This window comes from Ictalurus furcatus, chromosome 9, assembly GCF_023375685.1.
Source record: "Ictalurus furcatus strain D&B chromosome 9, Billie_1.0, whole genome shotgun sequence".
In the NCBI taxonomy this organism is placed as follows: Eukaryota; Metazoa; Chordata; class Actinopteri; order Siluriformes; family Ictaluridae; genus Ictalurus; species Ictalurus furcatus.
In genome coordinates, this window is record NC_071263.1 from 29,105,661 (window position 1) to 29,119,712 (window position 14,052).

General features: G+C 39.3%; 1 protein-coding gene across 1 annotated transcript; it reads right to left on the reverse strand.

The window, feature by feature from the left end:
- Nucleotides 1-5,005: 5,005 nt before the first annotated feature.
- LOC128612986 (peptidyl-prolyl cis-trans isomerase E) lies at nt 5,006-12,611 on the reverse strand. The gene is made up of 10 exons (XM_053633489.1): nt 12,575-12,611; nt 11,586-11,684; nt 11,254-11,297; nt 11,080-11,106; nt 10,258-10,339; nt 9,505-9,608; nt 9,119-9,242; nt 8,304-8,489; nt 7,482-7,624; nt 5,006-7,154 (listed from the first exon to the last, which is right to left on the reverse strand). Exons 1-10 carry the CDS (start codon nt 12,603-12,605, stop codon nt 7,086-7,088), a joined length of 909 nt encoding a protein of 302 aa, XP_053489464.1. The 5' UTR covers nt 12,606-12,611; the 3' UTR covers nt 5,006-7,085.
- Between the last annotated feature and the right edge of the window lie 1,441 nt (nt 12,612-14,052).

The window sequence follows — 14,052 nt, forward strand, 5'->3', positions numbered from 1 at the left end:
GTTTTAAATCTTCTCCGCGGTGTTTAATATAAAATGCCCCACTGTATTTATAAAATACCCCAGAGTATTTACTCTCTGAGGCGTGTTTTCAATACAGAAGTAACGTAATGAGTAAATCTCCCTGGTGCCGCGCACAGACCAACTAATCGATAATGAGATTCGTTGACAACGATTTTCATAATCGATTATTATTGATTTTATCGATTAGTTGTTGCAGCTCTATATGGGGCTATTAGTGAACTGCAGAATGCACATCCTGATGGACTGTTTATCGTCACCGGAGATTTCAACCATGCGAATCTCAAGTCAGTGCTCCTTAAATTCCATCAACATGTGAACTTTGCAACGAGAGGGGCGAACACACTGGATCTTGCTTACACAAACATCCCCAACGCGTACCAGGCGGAGCCCTGCCCCCACATCAGCTACTCAGACCACATCTTTGTTATGCTAATCCCAGCATACAGACTGCTCGTCAGACACTCCAAACCGGATTTGAAGCAGGTGACACCTGGCCAGCAGGAGCCATCTCTGCTCTTCAGAACTGTTTTGAGCACACTGACTGGCACATGATCAGGGAGGCTGCAACCGATAGTGACTCCACCAACTTGGAGGAATACACAGCATCAGTGACCAGCTACATCAGCAACTGCATTGATGATGTCACTGTCTCCAAGACCATCACCACATGCTCCAACCAGAAGCCATGGATGACTGCAGTGGTGCGTGTACTGCCGAGGACCAGAGACTCCACATTCAGGGCAGGTGACAAGGCAGCCCTAAGAACAGTGAGAGCCAAACTGTCCCAGGCCATCAGAGAGGCAAAGCACGCACAGGCCCAGAAAATCCACAGCCACTTCATGGACAGTGGTTATACGTGGCGGATGTGGAAGGACATTCAGGTCATCTTGCACTCACAATGATCATCATGAAGTGCTTCAAGAGGCTCATAATGAGGCATTTCAAAACCCTGCTGCCCCCACACTGTACACCCTGCAATTCACATATCGTCCCAACCTCTCAATAGACAATGACATTGCCACCACCCTACATCTGGCCCTCACCCACCTGGACAAAAATGATACATACGTTCGAATGCTATCCATAGACTTCAGTTTAGTATTCAACACAATCATTACTCAGCACCTGATTGGAAAGCTGAACCTGCTGGGCTTGTATACCTCCCTCTGCAACTGGATCCTGGACTTCCTGACTGGGAGACCTCAATCAGTCCGGATCATGAACAGCATCTCCAGCACTACCACACTGAGCACTGGGGCCACCCAGGGCCGTGTGCTCAGTCCACTGCTGTTCACTCTGCGGACTGTGCTGCAATGCAAAGTTTGAATCACATCATCAAGTTCGCCAATGACACGACTGTGGTGGGTCTCGTCAGCAAGAACAATGAGTCAGCACACAAAGAGGAGGTGCAGTGGCTAATGAACCGGTACAGAGCCAACAACCTGTCTCTGAACATGGACAAACAAGAGATATGTTTGTTGATTTCACGAGAGCACGGTGCGACCACTCTCCGCTGAACAACGACAACTCCTCTGTGGGGATAAGAGCACCAAATTCCTTGGTGTTCATCTGGCATAGGACCTCACCAGGTCCCTCAACACCAGCTCCATAACCAAGAAAGCCCAGGAGTGCTTTCTTTAAATATACTAAACCAAGTCACACCAGAGATTAGTCCTAGTTTAACTGAGTTTTCTTCTTCACCTCTCACACTGACCAGGCCTGTGTGATACTGTCTGTCATAAGCCTGAGCTGTCATTGTGTACTATTAGAGATATAAATGTAGCTGTCACTACCAGTTTTTGTTTATGAGATTAAAATAAATGAAACTTGAATATTCGAGAAATGTTACTCCTTACAAAAAAGAAAAACATAAACATGTTACAGAATAAAAATGTTAAAAGGAAGTTTCTCAGAAACAAAAAAAGAGCAAAATCATTGCACATATTTTAACCTAGATAGACTTAACCTGTAAACGATTTCCTAAATGCAATAAATGTCTTTTCTTATAGCTTAGATTTGCAGTTTATAATATTTTATAAATATTAAAAACACAATTAAGTTCACTTAGCAGACAGAAAACACAGTTCAGAATTTTTCTTAGACAACATTCTCTACTGACAGTATGACATGATTTGAGAGTGACTCCTGGCTTGCCCTTTTGGCTTTGGATTTCTGTTTTTTGAGATCTGTGTTATTGTTTCCAGTACTTTTTTGGCTTCCAGGAGTATCTTATATTTTATATATATAATATGAAATTGTCCAAAGAAACGCCATTTATGTCAAAAACATTCAAACATTTCCCCTCCAAGTGTCCTTCAGAGACTTCCTGCAGTATGTGATACACTGACCTGCTATTTGTTTTCTTTTGAACTGCTGTGCCTTTGTATGCCTACTTTCCATAAACAAAATTTCTTAAATCAAATGAGTTTGGAGCTTCAAAAGGAAAGGATTTGAGACGTTTACCAAGTTATCCTTGAAGAGTAATTATACAAATTAGGATTTGGTTCGGTTTTGATAATCTGTATGTAGGAGATCCCTTTCTATTTATACAATGCCTTACAAATGTTTGTAGTTTTATTGGTCTCGAGTTTTAAGGTAAGGTTACTGGCCTGAATTTAATCTTTTATACTTAATTGAGCTTAAGGTTGGTTTTATGTCTGAATTTGAGAAAAAATATATTTTGAGTATTATAGTGTTTAGGTCTCGTATTGCATAATAAATTAATTAGAACTCTGATGGCGTATCTTCCTGAAAACAATAACCTTTTACTCCTGATTGGTCAGGTTCATAGTACTGAACCAACATTTAAGAACAGACAAATAACTGCTGTTAAAGAAAGGCATTAATGTTGTCACGATCTCGCCGGCAGATGGCGCTGCGGCAGCGACGTGCACGGACAGCGCACGTGCACGAACCAGAGCGAGTACATGCTCGCGCTTTACACCAGGACTATGGAGACTTTGTTTACAAAGGACATGTGCGTTTGTTTCTGTTTCGTTTCCACCTTGTTTAGTCATTGGTTGATTTTCGAGGGAGTGTAATGATTGTTACCAGCTGTCAGCAGTCAAGGTAATCACATTTGTTATTTAAACCCCTCGTGTTGCTGCGTACGGCACGCAGTATTATAGCTTGATAGGTGTAATGGTGTCAAGCGGTAATGTTTCCATGGCCTGCTCTGGTTTCATGTTTCATGCCTTAGTTCAAGTTAAATGATAGATGAGTAAATGTGGAATTGTGCTAAGTGGTAGTGTTTCCATGTCTAGTTCTAGTTTCTTGTTTCATGCCATAGTCCTAGTTAAACAATAGATGAGTAAAGGTTTAATGGAGTTCAATGTGTAATGGTGCCACGCGATAGTGTTCCCAGGTCCTGTCCTAAGTTTCATGCCTCAGTTCTAGTTTATGCTTTGACCTCGTTTCCAGTTTCTTGTATATTGGCTTTGGGGTAAATAAAGACTTTGATCCTGCACTTGCCTCCTGTTTATAGTCATGATCCGTAACAAACGTCCTCACACTAGCTTTGAAAGTCAACCATATTCACATCATTTTCCAAAAATATAAGCCAGTGTTCAAAGTTTATTAGATATTTTCGAATTCTTTATACAAAACAAGAAGAGTTTGAGTGATGCTAGTCCTGCACTTTTAACTCTCAAAACACATGTGCACACTCACACATAGTAGTTGGTGCCACCGCATTTCTTGTGTGTACAGACAACAGAAGTTCTCTACCACAAAGAGTCACAACAAATAAATCACAATCACACCTCAAAAACTAGTTGCACAATGCAAGCAGTGTACAACACCCACTAGTTTAACTCCTATTTGTATTGAATGTGTAGTTGTAGATCCATGTCATCATGCATGTGTACAGGGGGCCTCCACCATCTAAAGTCTGCCCCTGCCTGTGATGGACTGGGGTTCCAACCAGGTTGTATTCCCGTCCTCACATCTAGAATGTCGGAGTGTGTGTACGAGTGTATGGGGGGGGTACTGGGTTCTAACCCTATATACACACACACACACACACTTGTATGTGATGCATACTTACCTTTTTGTAGATGTTAAATTTACTAATACTTACCTGATACCTAGCTTTTTAATAGTACGTTCCAAGTGGGTGGAGCCTCAGCTTTATAAGCCGAGTAACGTGTAAGTGTAAAGCTATTTGTGGTTGGTTTTGTGATCCTTCAAGCAGAGAGAAAAATTATCCATGTACTGTGTGTATATATTGTAAATATTCATTCTTTTTTTTTTTTTTGAAGTTTTTTTGTGCACTTGTACATCACGGACACTGTAAATAAACACCCTTGTGCTGAGGTACTATTGCGGCTGAGCCATCATTCATGTGCAGATAGCACTCACCGGCACACCTCATCACGCACTTCTCAAGCAAATCATTTCCCAAAAAAAAGATTGCCATTTTTAAAAACATAAAAAATTATAGACATAATGGTTATAATTAGGCAGAAAAATATTTGGATGTTCAATAGTGGCATAATGAATGAATGGCTTTAACGAACAAGTCATTAAATCACAGTTACAGTATTTTAGTATAGAATCGGCCAGTTTCTGTAAGAGTTGTGGTGAAAGTTTCAACCAACAAAACTTTCAGTTCATGCACACTAGAGCATCGAAGTTTTATAGGGTTTAGGTCAGGGTTCTGGGAAGTATTCGTTCAAAAGGTGGCTCACTTGCTTTGGCTTATTATCCTGCTGAAAAATCTACTTCTGTCACTGAGTACCTGATGCCATCACTGAACACAACACCACTGTAGGAAGAACAGCTTCAGTCACCTCCATGCTTTATAGTGCTTCATGGTACACTCTCAGACAGGATGTGTTAGTAATAACACAAAGTGTGTTGGATATTATTTCAACACATTGTGTTAAATTATCCAATAAATGTGACCAACACGTGTTAAATTATTGTCCAATCACGTTGTGTTGTGGATAAATCAACCTTTTTAGCCTAAGTCAAAAACTTCAGAGACAGAGAGTTTAGTAGATGTCAAAAAGTAAATAAAATTTATTGAAAACCAATAAAATATGACAGTCTGCAGAAAGTCCAAATTATGCAGGCACACACAGTCCTTTATATACACCTTTCTCCACAGCGTATCCATCTCAGGTGGGGTTTTGCCTTTCCTCATTAAAAACAGACCAATCTTCTTTGCCACAATTAAATATTCATGTCTATGTGTTATCTTAAATTTGTGGAGCATGCGCAATTAGTTGTTTTTCTTGAAAAGGTTTCACGAGGACAAGGTTTCCTTTATTACAAAAAGGTTTCACTCAGTCCTGACTTTGACCAATACTCCCTTCTTAGGCCTCAATGAGCATCCGTCTGTCTCTATCTGTTGTCCCAGTTGATATCTACCTCCGTTCCTCCTAACTCCCTAATTGGTATCTGGCCTCAAGGTTATTTACTTACAAAAGCGAATATCTAATGCCAATTTATTGCTGTGCAGAAAAGTGCCAGCTGAGACACAAGAACAATTATTGTACAGTAAGACAAAGAGTTCATCTGACTCAAACCACACTCAGAGTTTAATTTGATCAAACGTTGTCCTATGGATTTAGATTATGCTTCTAATTATTGATTATACATATAGATTCTGCTTTTTAACCAATATTGATTATATGATTATGCTTAAGCAGTAATTCTAAATGTTGGTTACATATTGTTTACACTTCTTTAACATATCCAAATGTTAGTTACACATATTGATTACGCTTCATAAACATTTTCTATAGTTGCGGACCACGTTCCCGACGTCATCGTCCAATTCTGAACTCACCTCAAAGTGAATGTTTGTTGTTTTGAGCTTTTCATTGTGACAGCTGAGTCCTGAGGTGAGGAAACCAAATGGCCTCCAGTAAGTTAGCGTTTATGACTATTTAGCGTTAATGCTGCTGAAAATATCTGGCCGAGTTTGTGATATTTAGGCAAGGAACTCTCGCAAATGCATTCAGTGTAAAACAGTAACTCAGCAAGTGATAATTTTCACCTATCGTGACGGCTTCAAAAGTGAATATCGTACTGCTTCCTCGGTGTTGGCGTTACACTACGAGTGTCGTGTATGTGTTGGCTGTGAAATATGGACTGCATCTTATGAGGCTCCGAGTTAGGGTTTGATAGGTGGATGCTGTCACCAATAGGAATGAGTGATGCTAACCTAGACGTTCACCTGAATTACTTTAACATACACCTCACGGTAATGTTAGACATTCCCATTACCTTTTGACGTAACATAGCATTACAGCTGTTCACCATGATGTATTACAGAGAGTGGGTTAACGTTAACTACATTTAGCAAGTGTTTTGGACAAGGCAAGCTGTAGTAATTAGCATTAGGAGGTTGGATTAGGGCCATGTTTCTTCACATGTTCTGTGAAATGTTAATGCCGGTTAACAGGTGCAGACAGTCAGTGGCTAACGGAACTTAGTTAGCTCAGTAACATCGAGGCCAAAAATCACAAATTGGCCGTTGTGAAATTCGCTCAGATCCTTACGCTTGCCCATTTTTCCTGCTTCCAACACGTCAACTTCGAGAACTGACTGCTACCTGATATATCTCACCCCTTGACAAGTCCCGCTGTAATGAGATAATCAATATTATTCACTTCACCCATCAGTGGTTTTAATGTTATGGCTGATCGGTGTACAAAAATGATATATAACAACAATGGTGAGGTATCTTCTTGGGAAACATGCAATATTTTAATCCAGATTGGTCACACTCAGAAAGCTCATATACGTCCTCACACTAGGCGTAAAAGTAAATCAACGATCAGACACGTGATCATTTTCTAATAATGACTGAAGATCCTGGTAAAAAAAAAAATGTGAGCCAATTTTCATTATAAAAATTTATTAGATATTTACAAATCCATCATACAAAAAAAAGCATCTGTTTAAACCAGAAGGCTTTGACCGAGTTGAGTGATGTGAACTATTCCCATAAAATACACACACACACACACACACACACACACACACACACACACACACACACACACAGGCATTCCAACAAGCATGTTCCACACACACTCCGCAGGTACAGGTGCTCATTCGTACTCTCCACAATCAGATATAATCACCTTCTGTTTGGGTTTGCCATCTTTACTTCCCTGAGCCTACAAAGAAAATACAGAAGCAGCCATTAACGTCAAGTTTGAAATCTAATGCTGTTAAAATAAATAAAATTTTTACTTAATACGGAATAATCCAGAATTATCCTAAATCTAAATACATTAGCCAAGACATGTTCAGTGTATGAGTTTTGCTTCCTTAGTCTTTCACTGCAGTCTCACACACACATACACACACTTTCCCAGATATGAGGCCAAATCTCCATTTACTTTCCTTAAATAATAACATTAAGCTGAAATTAATGACTTGTAAAAGAAATAAATATACTGAGAATCTCTCTCTCTCACACACACACACACACACACACACACCTCCATGGCCTGCACCACATCCATGCCCTCCAGAAGCTCTCCGAACACCACGTGTTTGCCATCCAGCCAATCTGTTTTGTCACAGGTGATGAAGAACTGCGAGCCGTTTGTGTTCGAACCAGAGTTCGCCATTGAGAGCAGACCTGCGCGCACACAAACACAAACAGAGAAGTATCGTACGTGTTCACGTCGTCACATAACGTTCGTTTTAATAAAGAAGATGCAAATGAGTCGATCCAGCGCACTGCGTTTAACACATGAACTAACTTTAATCTTCGGAATTAAGATTTCTTAACTTACGGAATGTTATTAATTCGTATTAATATTGACTGAAAAAAAAAACCCTGCAGTTTTGTCATCATTCCACACAAGAGACATCATCTTTATGCACAGCACAAAATCGATGTGTTTTCCCGCCCTCTTTTGATTGACAGGATATAATCGGCCCTGATCATCGGATGTTTTTAAACTATTGGCCGACGTGTTGTGTTGCAGTGGCTGAGCTGCATTAGTGGAAGATATAGCACACTTCATGCTTAGGAGGTGCTCTTTCACCATCTGGTCATCATTTTGTCATTTTCATCTTTATCATTTCGGCTTTTATAGAGATTTGTGGGCGGGGCTAAATCTGAATGCGCAGCGAAAGCACTGATTCAGCTGACGAGACAGGTGAGAAGATTTACTTTGGTTTGGTCAAGAAAACATTCACACAGAACCTTAGCAAAAGATCTATGAACAATCGTCAGCTTTGATACGAGATCCATGACTGAACTTTTAGATTTTCAAGTCCATACATGCGCTTGTTGTAAAGCAGATCCTCACCTGGGCCGGTGTGTTTGAGCACAAAGTTCTCGTCGTCGAACTTGTGTCCGTAGATGGATTTGCCGCCGGTGCCATTGTGGTTGGTGAAGTCCCCTCCCTGACACATGAACTGAGGGATGATCCTGTGGAAGCTGCTGCCCTTGAAGCCGAAACCTTTCTCGTGTGTACACAGGCAACGGAAGTTCTCTACCACAAAGAAGCACGACAAATAAATCAACACTGAAGAGCTAAAGGTGCAGCTTACTGTGAGCCTGTCTTGAATTAAAATTAAAAATGTCACTGCTGTCTGTCCATTCGGAACGCTCCACCTCTGTCAATAGAAAGTAGGTGTTTTACCCTTGGTGGTGGTGTAGTTTGTAGGAAACATTGATCAGAGGGCTGTTTAGATTTTGATAGCTTCAGCTAACTTCTAGTTTACTTAGAAAATGAAACACTTTCCTCATTTCAGCGGTGTTCATGAAATCAAGAGAACAGCGGAGAAAAGGAGGAGACTGAGAGCTGATCGTCCTCGGGATTTGATTTTGTGTGACAGCGACACCAAGTGGTCAAGCCAGGAACCTCAACTTTTAAATTAGAATTTTTAACTTTCTTCAAAGCAGAATAACTTCGATTTTCTTTTTAAAATAACTCATAGTACAAGATAAAATAAATAAATAAATAAATAAATAAGGCTCATGAGTCACATTTTCTACACCTTAAACTTCATATTCAAAAAAGGAAAACATTAAATGTGACGTAAAGGTACAGCAGACGTGTGAGGGTTCGGTTATCTGTTCAGGAAAACTGCTGGAATATTTGATAAATCACACTCGTACCTGCAGTCATGGGCACCACGTCAGCTCGGAGTAACATGCGCAGTCTTCCTGCAGGTTTATTACCGATCTTGATGTCCATGTAGACCTGTGGGTTCGCTCTGCCCTTCTTAGCCGGTGGCTCTCCCTGAACACACACACTAATAACATCAGGATATAACAATAATAAATCTTAATCATTTGTATAATCATTTTCCTACAAACTATTCTACTAGTTAGTTAACACACCACCTTCTCTATAACGTTGTGTCATCTGTTGTAAATAGACAGCTTAGTTTGAATGCAGGATGAGACTGACTTTCCTCCGAGTCCTCTTTAGACTCAATATATCATTATAATATGTGCATTTTGCTGAGAATAAACCAGTCACAGCTTCTTTTTTTTCTCACCTCCTGGGTCATGGTTTTGCTCGCTTCTCCGGCTGGCTCCGCCTCCTCCGCCTCCTCTGTCGTCTTCCCTGAGAACTTCTTCAGCCAATCATCATCAGACCAGACTGTGAGAAGGAAAAAAAGTGATGCACAAATACAAAGCAAACATGCTTACAATCATTTTAAGCATAACGTCTGTGCAGTTAAGCCCTTCGAGTTTAAAGGGAAAATATATTTTTCAAAAATGTAAAAAAAATAATAATAATAATAATTAAAAAAAGGCGGCGGCTTTTACTGCCTGTTGTTTTGTTTATTAAATGTTGATCGAGTTGCACACGACCTCAAGATTCGGTCTGATTTCACCTCCTAGTGGCCACCATGTTGCATTTATATTAGTTTTGCTTGGCAGAGGGTATAAATGAATTAAAATCTAAAAGCTTCAAAAAGCTTTACCCTTGACTGTTACTAAGTGCTGACACTGGACACTCCTTCCATAGATGCGACAAACATCTCCTTACAGAAAACTTCACCATATCAATGATTTTTTTTAATCATCCTTTTACATGGCATGACTGCCATACAAGTCACTGTGCGTGTTGTTGCCATAGAAACAATACGTTATTAGAACGAGCACATTAATTTGGAGCTGCGCTACTGTCAGAGCTGCCGTTATAGAAAATGAAAGCATTATAGAAAAATATTGAAAGAAAAAAATAACAACGTGGCATCGACCTAACTTAGGGGGGAAAAACAATGAAGCGTGCTTGCACTGACCAGGTCGAGACGAGCCCTCTTTAATCCTCATGGGTTTGGCGATGTTCACTCTGATGGTCCGACCAAACAGCTCCGACTCGTTCTGAGAAACACGGTGATAGAAATGGAATTATTTAATAACATCAAGTAGCACTATGAGTGGAAGTAATACAGCTGTTGTGGTCTGAGGCTATACGCTAAACCTGTACAGTTCTCGTGACAGATGTATAGGCGTGGTAGTAATTAATGTGCTTTTCCACCTGTTAATAAATTTGCTGAGTCTAAGGGTGTACTCACAGTAGACGATCTGTACCGTCCCCGAGCATGTCTGACCCCCAAAGCCCAGTTCGTTTGACTCGTGTGATCGCAAAACGTGACAGGCCGAGCACAGAACTCGAAACATGACGTGAATGATGCGACTGCCTCAGTAAATACCTTCTGATACGTGTGGCACCATTAGTGAAAACTGCTGCGCTGCATAAGTGATAAATATATTCATCATATATACGACTCCAAATAAGCCACCAGGATAATAAACTTAATTTTATGTAGCGCCTTTAACAGCGGGGGAGCAGGGAGGGGGGACAGTCGTGCTCGGGCACGATACAAGGCGACCGGGCATAGTGCGAGTACGCCTCCTAAATCAAACTGTATTTGATGCTTTTGGTTTGTTTTCTCACTGTACATAATTAAACAAACCAAAAAGTAAAAAATGCTGGCTGCGGGGCACGCTGGAAACATCCTCATAAAACCCAATCGTTTATTGGTTAGAAATACAACGATCTAAAAAAATTAAACAAAGCTTTACCAAGCGTGTGTACAAACCATTTCATTCAATCTTACCATGTTATCAATGGCCGCTGCAGCATCCTGTTAAAAATATGGTTAAAAAAATAAAAGAAAAAACAAAGCTTTCATTAGAGCTCTGATTAGAAATCTACAGGAATAATAATAATAATAAAAATAAAATATTTCAGATATTAATGGCAATAAACTAGGCAAAAGAAAAATACTCACCTCAGCCAGCTCAAACTCGATGAAGGCAAAACCACGATGCTTCTCTGTGAGGACAAAATCAAACATCGAGTTTAAATAAAGATATTTTTCTGTAAATAAAATGTTAGCTTTCTAGTGAAAGAAATGAATATGTTGGCACGATTATATTTTTGTCTACGACACCGATTTCACACGTTTAAATCACACACCTTCGGATCAAAAGCTTTTTAACATCATGTGAAACATTTCAGTCGAGTGTCCACAAACTTTTGACCGGTAGTATAGGTCCTACACAAATACTTATATCTGACTTAGATGAATATCTGTGTTAGTATTATTGTTGTTATTATTACCGGTTTCATAATCCAAAGGGATCTGAATATCCGTGATGTCGCCGAATGGAATGAACGCTGCGTGTAACACTTTCTCATCCACTTCTTCTGCTAAACCACCTAAAAAACACACAGTGTGATATTAGACAGGCTTTTCACTCCTCTTTTATATTTTACACACAGAAGTTACATTCCCAGTAGGACTACATCCCAAATTAGACATGTAATTGCATTTATACAGGAAATAGGAAACCATCTGCTTCACTCTCAGAAATAAAGATATTAAACTGCATCTTTCCTCATCACTGACATGGTACAATCAAGATCTTTTGTACGTTTAATCCTCATCTTCATCCAGAAACACAAACCTGGTGTAGCTTATAAGTACCTTAAATATAAATAATTTTTTTAAAAAAGCACCTTAAGGTTCACTCTAAAAACTAATTAAAGGTACACTTACATGCACCGTCCCAGGTCAAAGACGGGAAAGGTACAGAAGATGTAGGCTTGATGGTACCAAGCCAAACAAAACTATCTGTAGAACTAGCTTTTAAAACTCAGTATGTTAAAAGAAAAGAAAAGAAAAGAAAAGAAAAAAAAAGAAAAAGAAAAAGAAAAGAGAAACAACTCAACTCATGTGCAAAAGTAAAACTGAAATGATGTGTAGTTTTGTTCGGAGTTTTTAAATTATCATAACAAAAACACCCAAACAAATATAAACAACCTGATCATCACTACACATCACACAAAGAACAATGCAGTCAAAATAATTATATATATATATATATATATATATATATTTAAAGAAGCAAAAAATAGTTGCTTCTGAAAGACTGAAAATAATATTTGCTTTCTGAATAAACAAAATCATAACTATAAATACCTTTCGTCTGTCTTTTAACATCAACCACGCAAATAATTTCTTCCCAACTAAACATAGAAAACTACTGAACTAGTAATGAATAATGAAACATAAAAACTGGCCAAAATATTACACAAACATTACTCACCGACATAAAGCACACGCTTGGTCGCCGCCATTTTGTTTTTAACCCTTAACCTCTGACCAGCGGAAAGTTGTTGCACTTTCTCCGCGTTATTTTCCCCCCACCCGTATTAAGACAAACCCCGCCTCCTAAACTAGGATTGGTTAGTTTCCGTTAATCGTTCTGAGCTGTAATTGGATCATACGTTTAAACCTGTAGCTGGTTGGACAATTCAGACGTCGGTCACGCCACCTTTGCGGCCATAAAAAAGCAAAAAAAATTGAAGAAAACGATTATAAAACGGTTATAAACATAAAATAGCTTAGATTTTATTCCAGATATATTAAATCACTTTTTAATTGACCTATTATTCTAATCGGCTAGTCAGTGCTAGCTCAGGAGGCGGGATTAGGTGAAGATAAGGTGTAGAAAAGATACCGCTGTGGTTTCCATGTTGCTCTTCCGCCATCTTCTGTTGTGGAGTAGAATTGTTTGTTGTTTTTTTTAATGTAAATGGAGAAATCCATTTTACCAAACGGTTGAGAGCAAAACTTTACACACCCTTACTTTGAGATATTAAAATGAACACACATTCAATACAAGTTAGGTTTAACAGATATTCCACAAACGGTCAAAAAATCTGAAAATGAGTAGTGAAGTGTTTCTTCCACTCTTTAGTTGTGTCTTATGCGTCTTTCTCATTTTTCCCCTGAATGATGGTTTTTAAATATTGTTAATGGCAGCATGTAAGACCTTATATGACACTCAGAAACTAGCGCAAGCTTTCACAATTTCTACACTGGACTCTTTGGACGTCTTGCTGCTTAGCCGTTGAAGCTAGTTCTGAAAGCAATAGTCTGCATCTCCACCAGGACTAAAAAAAAAAAGTCACAACATATTACACAAGTTGTATTCAAGCTACACGCACTTTCCAGAGGTCTTCCCAGTCTTCAATCATCCGTTCCCAGATTCCTGTTCCTAAACCCAACCCGATCTTCTGCTGTTGAAGTCTATCCATGTAAAAGTTTGAATTATTGCGCATTCCGAGATGCTTTTCTGCTCAGCACGGTTGTAAAGAGTGATTATTTGCGTTACCACAGCCTTCACGTGTGCCCAAACTAGTCTGGACAATGTCCACTGACCTCTCTCATCAACAACCAACAAAGCGTTTTCACCCAAAGATTGGCTGTTTTTTATTTTTTGCACCATTCTGTGTAAACTCTAGACTGTTGTTCATGAAACTTTCTGAAGAAAATCAGTTTCTGAAACACTTAAATCAGCCCATCTGGCACCAACAACCATGCCACGGTTAAACTAACTGAAATCACACTTTTTTCCTCATTCTGTTGTTTGATATGAACATTAACTAAAGCGGTATCTCTATCTGCATGATTTATGCCATATGACTGCATGAATAAGCAGGTCACCGTACGTGTTCCTTATAAGGTGGTCCGTGAGCATGTTTTATCTTGAGTAAAGTAATGCTTTGATGATCTGAAAAG